Source organism: Drosophila biarmipes, chromosome 3L, assembly GCF_025231255.1.
Source record: "Drosophila biarmipes strain raj3 chromosome 3L, RU_DBia_V1.1, whole genome shotgun sequence".
Taxonomy (NCBI): domain Eukaryota; kingdom Metazoa; phylum Arthropoda; class Insecta; order Diptera; family Drosophilidae; genus Drosophila; species Drosophila biarmipes.
The window spans coordinates 25056233-25072527 of record NC_066613.1 but is presented as its reverse complement, the minus strand read 5'-3'; the positions used below and the strand labels follow the sequence as shown (position 1 = coordinate 25072527).

The 16295-nt window shown below is 39.7% G+C and overlaps 2 protein-coding genes across 2 annotated transcripts; one reads left to right on the top strand and one right to left on the bottom strand.

Moving 5' to 3' along the window:
* Positions 1 to 3807: 3807 nt before the first annotated feature.
* On the bottom strand, positions 3808 to 4825 carry LOC108034667 (actin-binding Rho-activating protein). The gene is made up of 2 exons (XM_017109605.3): positions 4687 to 4825; positions 3808 to 4624 (listed from the first exon to the last, which is right to left on the bottom strand). Exons 1-2 carry the CDS (start codon positions 4699 to 4701, stop codon positions 4100 to 4102), a joined length of 540 nt encoding a protein of 179 aa, XP_016965094.1. The 5' UTR covers positions 4702 to 4825; the 3' UTR covers positions 3808 to 4099.
* Positions 4826 to 12610: 7785 nt separating this feature from the next.
* LOC108034730 (probable G-protein coupled receptor Mth-like 7) lies at positions 12611 to 13958 on the top strand. The gene is made up of 6 exons (XM_017109669.3): positions 12611 to 12675; positions 12797 to 12970; positions 13030 to 13278; positions 13353 to 13509; positions 13575 to 13769; positions 13830 to 13958. Exons 1-6 carry the CDS (start codon positions 12651 to 12653, stop codon positions 13888 to 13890), a joined length of 861 nt encoding a protein of 286 aa, XP_016965158.1. The 5' UTR covers positions 12611 to 12650; the 3' UTR covers positions 13891 to 13958.
* Positions 13959 to 16295: the final 2337 nt, after the last annotated feature.

Genomic DNA, 16295 nt, shown 5'->3' with positions numbered 1-16295 from the left:
TTGCTGAATTGCATTGGAAGATGCAGCTGTGGAGTATCTGGTTTTTTGCTTATTTGCCTTTTTTTTAGGCCAAGAAAACAGAAGCTCTTGGAAATGTCGACACTGTGCGACAGCTCGTGCCACATTCAAATTGGCTTATACCGTATTTTCCAATTGCGATGCGCTTTTCAGGACCGGAGAATGGAGCACGGAGATTCCGAGTGCCACAACCATGTGCGGCTCAAGATGGATATCTCGAAGATTCGCCATGGTTCTGCAAGCTGGGGCCGTGACAGGTGGAAATTGATTCGAAATCGACTTTCAGTCATAAACTAAAATAAATTGAGATTGACAAAGTTTGAAGTGAAACAAAAATACACTATTAAATAATTGGAACGGAATGGATATTTCTATTATATCTTCCCAAAACATAAAAAAATATAAAAAAAAGATTGATAGCTATAATTAGTAATGTACTTTCGTTCAGCCTTCAGTTAATGAAGTGAAAACGTTCTACAAAGAGCTTTTACTCAGATGGTTTAGTTTTGGTAACTCAAATGTCTTAGGTAACTTTACCTATAGTGAATACATTATTACTTTTATTTAAAGGTGAGAAAGAATGTTATTTAACGAAGTGTAACTTAGTTTAAGATCAAGCGCTCCCCAATGCACTTCCATTTTCTGGTGCTTGACATTTGCATAAACTGAAAAGTAGTCTCTGCCGAGCGGTTTACCTTTGACCTCCTGGGAAAAGGGAAAGCCGCTTTATCCTGTTTTGATTGAACACCCCGTTCAACTGGCCTGTCAATGGACTCTTTTTTATAAATATCCTGCTGCAGAACCAGGGCCTTGCCAAGTGCTCCATCATGAGTCGGTTCTCAGGAGGCACGATTGCCCATCAGTAGTGACTCATCCAATCCGCAGTGACCTTTCCACTTGGCTGCCGTTGGTCTGGCAGCTCCACTCGAAAGCTCCGGGTAGTAAATTGAAAACGACAAAAAATACCATAAAAACTTGGCACATCAACAGAATTGTCTCGGCAAAATAATGAGTGAAAAATGAAAAACCATCTGTCTGAATGCCTGCACATAATTAAATATAAATGTCGGACTACTTGTGTAGTATATGTGGCATGCCATAAAGTGCCGACAATCATAAACAATAACACAGCCAATAAATAACGCATTTGCTGCTATAAATCCTCCATGCGAGTACTGTTTCCATGTCCTTTTCCATTGTGCTGCTGCAAATGGCGGCCATTTGCATAAATGAGGGACTAAGGAGCAGCTACGTCATTGTTTGCAGTGCGTCTGAAAAGTTTTCGCCGCCTTCGTGAGGGGGAAAAACACAGAAGGCACCCACTTTAGTTTTATCTCGACGACGCCATCGCTCCAGCTCCAGACATTAGCACTAATATGCATAAAAATGTCTGTGTAGGTATGTATAATTTTTATGTTTATTACGTCCCCAGGCGATTTTGAATATTACACGAGCGACACCAAGCAATGGGCCTTGAGGTTACCCTGTTGGCTTAGCAGGTATTCAAGTTGCAAAGCCTTTTAGCCTAATCAATAAACTTTATTGCGGTAATTTTAAAACATTATATGAAACATATATATTAATGTATTTTATGTAATAATTTTTATAATTTTAAAAAACGTTAGGCTTTTTGTTCTAGCTATTTTAAAGAGAATATTATTAATTGCGCTAAACATAAGGTGGAAAAATGTATTTCTATTTCTTCAGGTCATGGCTCTATCATTTAATAAAAAATTGTTGTGCAGTTACCTTAGAATTATTTTCCTTTTCTAATTTCCATTGATTTTATTAAGGTAAACAGCTCATATTACCCCGCTTTTTTCAGGTGGCTCGTGGCCGTTCGAATGGCGAAATGGCGCTTGACCCAGAAATAACCCCGGATTGACCTCTTGGCTGGTGACCAGCTGGTGCCGCACGCGCCGCTCTTATCAACTGGCGAATGGCAGTTTTACGATACGGTCGCTTATCAACTGCTGCATTATTGCGATGCGACCTTTGGTGGCTAATCAAGAAGAGCTTACTACCTTGTTGTGGGCGATTCCTTTGGGACCCAGCAGGCAGCAGCCGACGCTGGCGGAAGCGGATGTGGCTCAGTTTACCCGGCCAACAGCGTGTCCTTTGACGGCCACAGACTTGGCCATAAATCAGCCACAAGTTTTGACGGAAATTCAAGACGTCAGGAGTCGCGCAGCGGGAAATCCACCAGCTTAAAAGAGTTTCCGCTGTGGCGATGACTGAAATGAGCTGGGAAACTTAAGCTGCATCCCTGAAGATGGCCGGGAGAATTTATACGGAATTTATTTTTACGGAACTGCAATTACCAGAAGTGGCCCATAACAATTACAAGCAAGCTAGGATTAAGGGGCTTGAAAACGGTTTTGCTGGAATTTTACTTGCCTTGTTTTTTGGAGTGGTGCTAAAATTCAAGTCATTAAGAGTTGATTAAATTTGCTCGATAAATTTACGATATTTTCAAATTTTTTGCAAAGGGGTGTTAAAATTTCATGAATAAATATTTGTATCAAGCTCTATAGTATGCTTTTTCTTACACACAAGGGACCAAACAATTCAATAATTCATAAACCTTTAGTAATCCCAAAAAATATGCACATAATAAATACTGTTCGAGTGCCGCGGCAAGCCAAGTTTAAGCGAATAGTTAACCCTGTGACCAAATGATTTTTTGCATTTTTTTGGCCTGGATTCATTTAGGTTTGTCTGCGACAATTGGCCGTGTGTGTGCTGTGATTTAACCTGAACAATATATAGTTCACCCGCAGGACTGAAGCCGTTTTCGAGCCGAACAATCAGCGCCTACATAGCTAAATTTTCTGAGTCACCCACTGGAGGGGCTTCGGGCCTTTTCTGACTCCAAATGTTGGCCTTCCGCCACGAGTTGGCAAGAGGAAAAATGGCAAACGGATGTTGTGCGCAACGAGCCGAGTCATGACATTTGCATAACAAATTCCATTTAGCCCCCGCTCGACACGCCGCCCCTTTGGCCACAACCCCTAATCATGGAAACATGTTTATTTTAGATCATTTCATTCAGGCGCTCCATCATAATTATGTGTCACAAATACAGAGGACTCAGCCATTCGCTCTTCATTATTCAATCATTTGAGGCCTGTGTGCGAATTTATTGGGTCTTTAAAGCACGGAACTGGGGGACCTTTGGCCAGGATTGAGGTGAGGAATCAATGGCAAAGGACGGGGGCGTGTTCAGTTCGTCGTTAAATCAAATCAGCGGTACATTACTCCACCACCCACGCTCCTGCGGAATTTTAGGCCTGCCAACAGTGGGCGGAAACACCATGTCAATCGCAAATTAGAATAAATTTAAGCAAGGGAAAAAAGGAGAAATATAATATCAAAATGGAACGTTAATAACAAGAAAATTCAACACACAAAAATATTTTAAATTTACATTGCATTTTTTATCCTAAACAAAATATGATTTATTATGGTTTTGGAAAATAATAATAATTTAGTAAAAAGAGTGGTTTTCCAAGATGAATTTAAAGAATAATAAGTAGGCATGGCAAAATGGATAGGACGGTTAGGAAATATAGTAAATAAGGTATTACAAAACGATATTAAATTGTTAAAAAATTATAAAATCCAAATAAATTGTGTTATACCAAGGTGTTACCGCTTTAATAGACCATCAAGTACACATCTTGGAATGACTTACGGGTTTGCCATCTACAAGAATAATTCGACATAATTTGTCAGCTGAGCGACTGCGGGGCTTTGAAGTCGCTGGCCTGGCACATGAATTCAACTAAGTCGGCTGTAATTTGTTTATTTCCTACAGGTGATACAATCGCAGTGGTGGTGTGGGGTTGAAAGGACCCCGGCGACAGGTGTTTATGAGCGGGCCCTCCTGTCGTATACGTGACGGGATTGGTGGTTTCCCGGCTTGTTGCTCGTTGTTGGATCGAAAACGCCTTTTGCCCAGGCAGCCAGACCTAAATTCAATTAACTGAGAAAGGGCTGGGAGGTGCACACGCGCGCTTTTTTGACACGGGTCAGGGATTAGGTGACAGTGTTGTGGCCACTTTTGGGCGGAAAACATTAGCTAATCCTGGCGCAGGACAGTTGAATCCTCGGGTTTTTCGGTAAAATCGCAGCGCAGATCGGCTACCTTGGCCAGTATTTCGGTTTTGAGCTGCTCAAAGGGGCGGAGCAGGCGTACGGGAACCTCCTCATCGCGTCCCTGGAAAAGGGTTTCCCCGCTAAAGTCCACGAATCCATGCTTTCGGGCACCCAGCAGCGTTGCCAACAACTTGTCGGATATGTCGTTGTACAGTTCGAAAAGTGGTCCGAATGCCAAGGTTTTAAGACCATCTTTGTGATCGTCTTGACCGGACTTATGAACCGTTTCACACAGCTGCAGGATCTCCTCCAGAGCACGGACACTGGCCTGCAGGGATCTCTGCTCGGAGAGACTTCCCGCAGGAGCTCGGCCATATTCCTCCTGTGGAAAGCTCCTCTTGGGCATCTCGCTCACGTTGTAATGGGCAAATGGGTTTATCATCATCCAGTTCTTGTGGTGCTCAGCATGCTGGTTGAAAAGCGTGATGCGCGAAGAGACGGACGAGTCCTGCACGGATTCATCCAGAGGGTGAAAGGTCATTCGGTTATTAAATTCCCGACCACACTCACCTGGTTTGCAGCCATTTTAAAATTTCGCCGGAATTTTGATTGGTTGTTTGCCGAAAATATTTGTCGATATCAGAACAGAGCCAAGCCTGCTGTTTGTCCAGCTGGGCCACAAACAACTCAGCCAGGTGTCAAATGGTGGGGCCAACTTGGGTATTTTGTGGGTCGCCTTCAATTTGTAAATCCGAAAAATTAAAAAAAAGGCCTTCAAATAAAAAAAATGCACCACATTACATTTATATATCTATGGGTTTATTAAAGTACAAAGTTCCTTCCTATTTATTAAAAATAATATTTTATTTATTTTTGAAAGACACATATCATTTTGGACATCTTATTTCTAGTTTAATTTTTTAAACTAACTTATTTTCATGTTCAGTAATTATCAGCTATTTTAATTAAAGCGCTCAATCAACCCATTAATGATTGTCGGCGCCACACGGATGCAATCGCACGCATCTCATTAGGGATCTGTAGGTTCCCAGGCCGCATCAAAGCCACCGCATCAGGTCTCAGAAAAGGCGCGAGTTTGCCCAGGGATAATCAATCAAAGTGTCGCTTGAAATACCACTCCCCCCTGACTACCACTTCCACATTTACATTAACAACCCACCCACTCAGTGGATTTTAGTGCGGCTTTAAGCCAGCTCCACAGGCAGTGGCAGCCATGTGGCAAATGCGGCGGAAACAGCTCGCAAACTAGCTCCATAAATTTAAGCCTCGAATGGCGCGCAAGTCACCGGAAGTATTTGGAGCTCAGTGCAGCCGGAAATACAAAACAAATTTCCCAGAGACAGAAAAACCGAGTGTTGGAGCAAAAAGCTGGGGGAGCGGAGAAATTAATGAAACAAAACGAGGAATTGAAAGCCGGAGGATAATGAAACGCAGTCCAAGAAGTTGCACAAGTCGAGACTTTAATATGCTTTTGAAATTATTTAGTCAGAAAATATAGACTTATATAGAACATTTTTGGTATTCAAGACTTAAGATTAATGAAACCAGACTCAATTTCCCTGTTAAACAGTTGTCTTTTCCAATTTCTCAGCCTCAAGTGAAAAAAGCATTAAGATTAAGATTTCCATTAGTTAAAGCCTGCCAGATTGCGGCCCCAAGTCAAACCAATAAAATCTATAATATCCTGCCCCTCGGGAACCTCCAATTATATGCTGTCACACAATCTGCCAATCCAATTATTTTCTTTTCGAGGGCACGAACCAATAGTTCCACTCAATGAGCATTAAGTTAAATCACGCTTTAAGCAAGAACATTATTCGAAGGGTATCAAAACTGTATTCCGGCTGTTTTTCTGTTTCATTTTCCTTTTAGTTGGGCGCTGGGAGGGGGATGGCAGAGCGGAAAGGACAAGAAACAAAACAGACAAATGGCAAAATGGCGCCACTACCACATCCGTTAAGCAATAAACATTAATGCGCAATTAATGCTGGTGTCAGACGTTGACTTTGGTCAGTGGTGTTGGTTGGGTGTTTCCGGGCTTTCCCCTTGATTTTTCCCCGATTTTCCCTCCCCGATTTTGGCACAGGTCCGTTGTCTGTTGTTGATTTCCTCCACTTGCTGTGATTAACGTTTGGCGCCTCGTCTTAGCCTTTAGTTATTTATGGGCCAGCATGACAAATGAAATCAAGTGGGCACAGGGCAAACTTAATGCAAAGCAGCTTACTTTGGGCCGGTCCAGAACAGCGACTTCCTTTCGCTTTGAAGTCTGTGTTTGCTCACCCACCAACTTTCCAAGTGATGGAGTAACCAGGAAAATATTTGGAGAGCAGCTTACGACCTCAAAGAATGACGGATTGTTCAATATGTTCGAGGGGCGACATCTTGTCACTAGGGATAAAATGTTTATATCCTGAAGTATATTAAATGAATTTAACACTATAAAATACATCCCTTTCTTAAAGTCTTATTCATGAATATCAAGACACGTTGTTCTTTAACTATACTCGAGGTAGAATACTTTAAAGACATTAAATTCTTTTATCTAGCTTTATTTGAGATCTATGTCTCACATAAAAAGGGATCCTTTCTCATCACTAGTTGTAACTAAGCCTCGCCAGCTGTCAGAGAGCCAAGATGCTGCGACTTCCGCCACTTCACCATACGTTTTCCCATTTCCCCAGTTATTTGAAGCTGCATTTTCCGACCAAAGGCAGTGTCAGTGGCAGTTGGAATGGCCCCGCCCTTTGTCAAGGGCCACTTAAGATCCTACCATGTCTGCATATGGCCCCCAAATATTTATGGCTTGTTTGTATTGGCCCTCGGAAAATCCCCGACGCATTATTCAATTTGGAGCTGGCTGTAATGTAAAACAATTTCCCGCAAATGCAACAAAAAAAAAGAAAGAAAGGGCGGAATGAAGGAAAACTGTCTCGCCTGGGTGAATTTTATGTGTGGCACGTTTGGCAATAAATTTGCGGGGTTGAGTATTGGATTTACAAATTGCTGCTTAATCCGGCGTTTTCATTGAGCGCGAGACAAATTTATTTGGTCTGCGGTTAACACCTGTTTTCGGTTTTCCCTTGGGAAAGCAAACCCTTAACTTGTTTAATATCCGCTGATCATTGCTCAGCACTTTGCTTCAGTTTGCTTCAGCCACACACATACTCGTGTATCCTTTCTCTAACCCATTTCATTGTTCACCCCAAGAAAGACAAAGCTTTTTGACTTGGCCCTCAAATTTGTGTCATTTATAACTTTTGGCCAAAACGACAAAGCGATTTATTTTGTGTTTTCCCTCGGTCTGGCTCCAGTCAAAGTTTGATAAATGAACGCATTTCGCTCCAGATTTTCCCTTTGCATATGAAAAGCCCGAAAGGGACATCTGGCAGTTGCATTTTTTCAGCTTCACTGGGCAGCTGCCAGGGTCTGGTTTATGGCCTTTTTGGCCTAGTCTGTCATAATCAGAGCGTTTAATATCACCGATGTGCACTGAATGGTCGCCAAAAATCAAATCAACGCTTCCCAGGGCAACAGACAGCTGATGACCTCGAAAAAAAACAAAAAGCCGGATCGAAATAAACCAAACTTCGATCACAAAAAATTAGTCAAGTCAACATGAAGTGGGGAAAAAAGGGGAGAAGCGCTCCCACAATGTTTTTATGTCCTTTTGTTGTCACAGCTCCTCGTTTTTTCCAAAAAATATGCAACAGCCGGTGCCACGAATGGGTAAGTGTACGGGAAATACACTGCAAAAATCTATTTTGAAAAACAAAAAATGTATTTCTCTGAAAATTATTGTTTAACCAAAATTCAATGAATTGTTTTGTTTTCATAATTTTAAACAAATTCTAAATAAACCTAGTTACTTATAATACATGGGCTATTGAATATATACTACTTGTTATAATGGTTGATAGTTTTCTTCTTGTAGATAGTAATTCTGAATTGGTATACAAAGGTATCAAACTATGTTATGTTTTTCTATTTTTTTTTTAAGTTTCTTAAGGCATATACGTATACTTAATGAACCTCAATTTTTTTTACTGCATAGTGTATGTGCTTGGGAGCCTGAAAAATTGCTAGCCTGTCGCATTGATTTGATTGACACTTTTATTGACACAGTGTTGCCCTTGTTGTTGCCAAGGGTTTTATGACCTGCCAATGAACGCGAAAGCCTTTAAGCCAATCGACGGCATCCAATGGGCTTGTATACGGGTAGTTTGCAGCTTTTGTAGCTCTTCAACTGTGAAGCCATCCATATAGAAATTTGTATTTTCATATTTTTATGGGCCATTCAAACTTGATTTTTTAATACGTTACATCAATTCGAATTAGGGAAGAGCAATAAAAACTGGTACTAAATTACTGTAGCCGAACAAATGTATAAGTTATGTGAAAATATATATACATCCCTTCCTTTTTTAGTATATATACCCTGAAGTGCCGGAAATAAATAAGTATACAACATATATCCAGAAATGATTTTTAAAATGCATTATTAAGGCTCAGCATAAAAGACTGATTACTTTTAGAAATTACAGGACTATTTTTTGGGTTTATTTGATAGATCCCTCTATAAAGGGTCTTCAACCGTTGAATGCATTCATAATAAATTAAAGTCTATTCTAGATATAAGGAAGCGTGAAAATTGGTTATGACAAACTAACGTTTACGTTGAAGGTTATTAAAATGCCCAGCTTATTTCACCCCAGGAGCGTCTGTACTCGATCCCCACGATCCTGCACTAATATTGCCAGCAGCAGCTAGTATAATGTCGGTCTCGCCATGAATTTTCATGGTCGCAACTCTGCTTTTTTATGCGTGCCACCGGAACAAAGGCGTTCCAAGGCCAGGGAAAGTGGCCATAAAATATGACATTTGCTGGCCTTTTGTTTGCACTGGCCAACGGATCTTTGCGGCTATAAGGCCGGGCGGGAGCTGCAATCGGCTGGCAATTAATCAGGCTTCATTTGCACTTAATCGCGGCCATGATTTGCACGCAACGGCGGCCCAATCATGTGGCCATTAGATTCCATTATATCAGGCAGCCGCTTATTCAATTTAATTTTCATTAGCCCACTACCATGCGGTCATCGGCGAGCGTCAAATTATTTTTGGCCCTTGGTCGGGACGACGGAAGATTGAAACAAAAACTCATTTTAATATGCGTTGCCCAGCAGCGACCGCTTTTCCTGGGCCATTTTGCGAGCCCCTCGTCCCGCGGACCTAATTACATATTTAAATTCCAACTGCGCCGCCTCTCAATAGCCAAGAAATAGCAGCGAAAAATAACAGCCGAGAAATAATATGAATATTCTGGGCCCCAACTTGCAGGCCGTAGTTATGAGATACCGTAAACAACATGACGTCAAAACAAACCAAAAATAGAAAGTCCTTTGGAGTGAAATCTTCGAATACTCTTGAAGTTCGCTGACCTAAAGTGAAGCCTAAATATTTATTTTAAATTTTCAACTATTGATTTGTGCTTTAAAATACCTTTGAAATTTTAAATTAGTTATATAAAATGTTTAATTAATGTTAAACTGTTTTAAAAAACATTATATCCTTTTCGGTTAGAGTAAAACCATGCTCAAGGTCATGTCTACTGTAACTCTTAAGTGGCTATCAACTGGATTTGGCCATAATAATAAAAAAGAGCATACTTTATAGTTATGTAACTGAACCACAAATGAATTTTAAGCAGCATTGAAATGTTTCAGAAGAAAGTGGCATTATACTTTCCAAGGGAATAATCTTAGAAAAAACTGAAAAATAAAACATGCGAAAATATGTAAGTAGGCAATAATCATAAGGATGCTGTTGTATATATAATTTATAGGCAAAATAAATTAGTTTATTAAAATTTGGCACTTCCTTTTATTTCCGTTCACGTTTAAATCCTTTTTACTACCAGAACAAGGTAATAGTTTCAATTAAAATTGTTAAATATTTTAGAGTTTCATTTTATTTGAAAGCATTTGTCAAATTACAATTAATAACCGTCAACCAATTAAAATGCTTGACAAAAAATGTCTGAAACGAAATTATTTAATAATCAACTGTGCGTCATTAAACCACTTTCTGTGTGTTTGTGTAATTAAAATTTGGTTCATTTCTATAAATTAATTGATGTTTTTTTGTTTGCACAATGGTGTATTTGTTAAATAATTGATCAAATGGTTTTTATTTTAATTAATGTTGCCATAGTTCCTGAATAATTCAAAGGGCATTTCAACAGTTTTATGTCACATTTTAGAGAAGCTTTAAAATAGAAATTAATTTAAATTGGCTGAAATTAGGTAGCTTATACCATATCCATGATCATAAAATATTTTATGTACATTTACTTAGCCCATTTTACAAGCGACTTTATTTCCTGCAATTGCGTAATTTTATATGCTTCCTTGGGGTACGAATCCACACCCAGCCAGACACATTTGAAATTAGCCGGCATTACACAGGCATTAGGGATACCTCATCGCATCGGCATAAATTTTCGCTGGCTCTGAAAATTGTTGCCTGCTTTTATGTGGCGCACTGCAATTTTCCTTCAATTTTCCCCAGCTTAATTTACGCGCTGTGGCTGGTTTCCCTATTGATTTATTTAGGCGTAGGCCATTCACGCCCTCTCATAACTGCCCTATATCGGAGTGTATGTGCGGCGTATCTGTATGTTTGAGTCATTCATTGTTCGCTCACGCATTTTCCTGCTTTCGCCGTTTTATGGCCCCCCTCTACTTTTCCCTCCTCACTTTTCCTTCCGTTCCGGTTTTCCCCCGCGCAGCATTGATTCATGTTAAATTTATGCAAATTGCCTAGTATTCCGACTGCACGGATAAGGCTCTTCCACACCAATTCGCTTCTAAAAATAGTCTACACAAAGGGAAAAATTAGCGAAATATAACAATGTCACAACGGTAGGCCAGCTGGATTCGGAGGGGTTAATAAATATCAATCAATACAGGCTGTGCAGCATAAACAATTATTCAAATAGTCGTTGTTAGCTCCTATTATTATTATTAACATAATAAGAAACGTTCCTAAGGTAATTTAATAAATAATATTCAAACCTTTAAATTTTTCATCATCATCACTTTTGCAAAATACTTCTAAATGGTAGAAAACTAATCTCTTTTTAATGAATTTTAATTTGTTTTAATTAATTAATTTTTTTTCCGAAATATACTTTTCTTCTCTGTAAGACATTAAGGCAAGGCCCTTAACTAGCTTTCCTTCAAATTCAAGTTTCCGTTCTCCAAAAACGGGTTAGGAGCTGCCTTCAAATTAAATGGTTAATTGCTTGCAACATTTGGCTGCAGTTGGCCTCGTTCCCCGAGTGGCGGACGGGGCGTATACGTCACCTCCACTTTGCACACATCACTTGCCAGCGAGTCGGGACGACAACAATGGCAGAACGCTTGATTGGAACGGAGCCGAGAAGGGGGACGGGTTGTTGATGGCTTACAGGAATAACCGCTTTGCTGCTTTATGGTGAAAACATGCTAGTCGCCATTTTCTTGGCCAACAACGGAGCCAGTCCATGATGACGTGGCCAAAAGAGCGGGGGTCCTTCGAGCCGAAGGTCAATATACCCGCGCGCCACGAGTGTGTGGAAATTGTGACTTCGATGCGAAAATGTTTGCGGATTTCGGTCGCCGCGGTTGTAAAATCAATTCCCAGCGGCATCACCATGGCCCTTCGCCCAGTTTTCCTGTCAGCTGCATTTCCATTGCATTGAGCGATGGCTAAATCGCATTTTCCCAGCATTGACAAGGCCACAAGCAGTGGAATTCCAGATCTCTGGGTGTAACGCAGCCAAAGGCAAAGCGAAATGTAATTACAACAATGAAATACGAGTCACTTGACCCAGATTGCCACCCCTGGCACCTTCGAGAAAATGTGACTTCCGCACGTTTGGTGGGACTCCAGGGTGAAAGGCTTTCCCCCGCCACAGAGGATACGCTGGAGTAATGAAATCCCGGCCAGACGAAACACAACTGCCTCATAAAGGGCAGGAGCTGAATTATTGCATGGCTTGCAATATTCTCGGGCGAGGTCAATGTATTTTTTGTTTATACGCCGGCCCGCCGCCACGCCGTGCCACGCCCCTCTTATTGCGCCGTAAAGTTGGCAGCCAACGAGAAGGGGAGCGCTTTACGTGCAACTTAGCCGGATACACAGTGGAAAAATGCCTCCATACTGGGCCTCCAGTTCTTAGGCATAAGCACTAAACTTAATTCATTCAAGACAACATTTTTTAAATCTTTTCAAACTACCTTTTTTTATATTTTCATAATGTAGAAATGTTTCGACACTAGATATGACTTCGGGGCCGTTGAATTGTGAAGGCTATATTGTAGATTTATAAAAACGCATTGCTCTCAAAATCTAATCAAATTGAATGGCTCCCTGAAGACTGTTAATAGTTCTAATTCTCACTCACTTTATTCGATGTAACCACTTCTACGGCCAGTCGAGTTTTGCCTTTGAGTGTAGCAGCTTGTATATCCAAAATGCATAGGCACGCTGAATGGATCGGTGAATTTGTTTAAATATTTATTCTTAATTTATGATATTTAATTGTTTCGTTTATAGTAGTGGAAAATGGTCATGGCTTTATAATTTTGCTTTTAACTTTTTTTAATTCTTCTTTTTCCAGTCGCCACAATTTCGACCATATGTCTTATCCTGACGATTGCAGTATATCTTTACGTTAAGATGCTGCGAAACACGCTCGGCAAGTGCATTGTCAGCTGCCTTTTGAGTATGGTGATGGTGCAAGTTATTTTTATACAAAATTCATTAAATTTTTTGTTTCATCTCTTCGCAACATGTTAGTGTTGAAACTCGGTTTGGATTGTAGGGATTTTTAAACAAATTTTTTATTTTCAGATTGCATAATTAATGGAAAGGTATTTCTTTTCTCCATCGCTTTTGAATGGACTCGGAACTTTTTCCAGTATGCGTACTTCATTTGGCTCTCTGTCATTAGTTACCACTTGTGGCAAGTCTTCAAATCGCCCAGGAGCGATGACCATTCAAGATCATTTTTGGCCTATAGTGCATTTGTCTGGATCACGGCTGGTATTATAACAGGGTTTTTCTTTTTTTTGAATGCTCAAGATGATGAGAGATTGACAGGTAAAAAATTAAATAGCCTAATAATACTGATCGCCTAAAATATGTATTACTTTGCACGATGATTGTACTTTCAGTTTTGTGCATGTTACTGGGATCGCTGATCTTCCATATCTTTAACTTAATAATGTTTATCCTGACAACCATTAGTATATGGAAAGTAAAAGGAGAAATGAAAAGATTTACTAGAAGGAAGGACAAGACAACGACCTGCTTTAATTTTGACACCGAAACGTAAGCATTATATATATTCTTAGGTTCTTTCGAAGCATAATCCTTTCTTTGCACTCCAATTATAGTTATTTACAGTTCCTACGAATGTCCATTATGATGGGCTTGTCTTGGAGTTTTGTTATTGTTGTTTATGTATTTAATAACTTTTTTTCAAGCTTTAACCATTTGCAATTCATAATCGATTTACATCACGCTTTTGTTATATACGTTTTTATCCTGCTGATTGTTAAGCGCAGCACCATAAACTTAATCATGGAAAGGTAATATTTATGGGAAAGAAACTTAAATAAAAAATTATTAACCTAAACTCTATCCTTCAGCATTCGCGAAAGACAAATTAAGCGGCGTGTTCGTGCTCAAATGGAAAGAGACCTGCCTTGATACAGTCTCGTGTCTCCTGTCGCGCTCCAAAAGTGTGGATCATTTTTATAACAATTAAAATTGAAAAACATAAAATTAAATACACCACTAAATAAAGGTTTTGCTTTTTTATACTGAATTACTTAAAAACAACAAAGAAGTATTAAAATTGCTGATGCAATTTTAACTTCTGTACAGAAAGAAGTAAAAAGTCAAGTTGTTGTTTTAATCAGCATTTCGAAGGGTTCCCCAGAGTAAAGGTTATATAGCTATTTCGCTTTTTGTGCTTTGGGAACACTTTTATCGGGTTAGTTTCTCAGCTGTTGATTTTAAAACACTGCTCTGCGACCACACCAAGCAAATCGAGGTTCAGTCGAGTTTGGCCTCAAGTGCAGCACGCCGTATATTTAAAATGCACTCCACTTGGTCACATTTCGGTACATTTTGGAATTAAATCTAAATCAAATTTTTTTTGTAACTACTAGTCGAGTCCATGCTCAGGGCCTAAAAGTATTGCCTATCTTATTCATATATGTTAGTTTAATGCTTAAAAAATATATTATATTTAATTTTAATTCATTATTAACGGTTTTTAAATTTAAAACATTTATTATGGACAAAAATGTTGGTGTACATCACCATTTTTCATTGATGAAAGCTATAATACTTAAATATGTTTTGTAAAGAATTTGTGCAAATAAAAAACGTCTAGTAAAGAATTGCCACAATTTGTTTTCTCTGTATTCTGGGCCTCCAAATGGAAAGTTACGCACTTTAAGGGGAAGTGGTGACGTCGCTTCGACCCATCATAACTTCTGCTCCAAGCCAGGCCAACTCCCATTTGGCTGTCGCCTGTTCTTGGGCTCAGACATTTCCATTGCCCATAAATCAAATGTTGCTTTGAAGTTGCCGCTTGTTTGCTGTGGCCCCAGATAAATGAAACTATATACGAGTATAGCTGTGGCGGAAATATAGGAATGGACTGAGATGAGTTGGCCACTTGATGGTACTCCGTGCACTATTCCGTCCTGAAACTACTGAATATTGGAAAAAACAACTTAATCTTTAAGTTCTTAAACTAAATTTAACGATAAATACTATAAATTTGAATAAATTAATAAAGTAAAACAATTGTTTACTTCAAAAGTATTTGTCTATCTTGTGGTATGTCGTCCATATTTTATTGGTTGCAAAGTAAATCTGTTAATGTAAAGAATGCAATGCGACAATCTTGTGTCATTCGTATGAGCCTCAAAAGTTTGAATTACAGGGTGCCGGCAAAAGAAAATACATTTTTTGTGGAAGAACAAATGGCAACTAAAATTTCATGAATACTCTATGAGCCAGAGCGCTGAGCACTTTTGCCCCAGTGAATTGTGAAACTTTTTGGCGCCAATCTGCGAGTGTTCCGGGGCAGGCTGGAAAATTCAAAACTTTTCCGCGTTTCGTGGTAAATTGCATTTCCGAATGACTGCTCCAATTGGACGTGTATATGTGCCGGGACAATCACGAAATTCGGAGGCCTACGAGGCAGTAAATTGAATTAACCCCCGGTAAAAAGGAGCGGGAATATCCAGAGAGTGTGTGGCATCCTTCCGCTTCCTTGGCTCCAGCGGGATGGGACTCCAGTTCCTCTGAGTGATGGCACCACGATGATAATAAAAGTGCGGCAATACAAACAACTGTGCCGCATGTGTGACGAGCCACAATTGACTCGACTTGACTCGAGTTGCGTAACAATGGCCGGCTTTGTGGCTCGAGTTAATTGACTTGGCCCTTTGGCTGCATGGGGTTAATCGTCCAGGATGCGGCAAATATGTGCTCCAGTTGCCAGGCAGATAGGGCACGAGCCTAAGCCCAAGGACCATTGTGTGACTGACATCTTAATTAAAAATGACTCATACGCGCCGTTGGCCCCTGCAACATTTCACTGCGCACACAACAAGTGTCTTGGCAACATGTTGATAATGATAAAGGAAATGTGTGCAAAGTATAATTTTGTTCTTTTTTTCTCATACTCGGAATCTTTTTAAATTAAGGTGTGGAACCATAATTCCGTTTAAGACTTAGGTAAATTAAAATGAGCCCTTTTAGGGCTCAAGTAGTTTCCACCTCATTAACACATCTGCACAGTCCATTTTATGCCCATAATTACAGGCTCATACACATTTAATTTCACTTATTTTGTATTTTGATGACTTGCTCTTGTTTAGTTTAAGGCAAAATAAAAAAAGTTTCCCTAAGAAACAATACACATATATAAACCCATATAAACACTCTTGTTTATAAACAATGTTTCCGACTACCTCAATTGAATGTTCGCCTTTCCCTTCGGAAAAACTGGCTGGCTTCCAACCGTGGGACAGTGAATCAATCGCCAGAAATCCAACTCAAATAGTCTTTACCTCATTTTGGCACAATTCTTT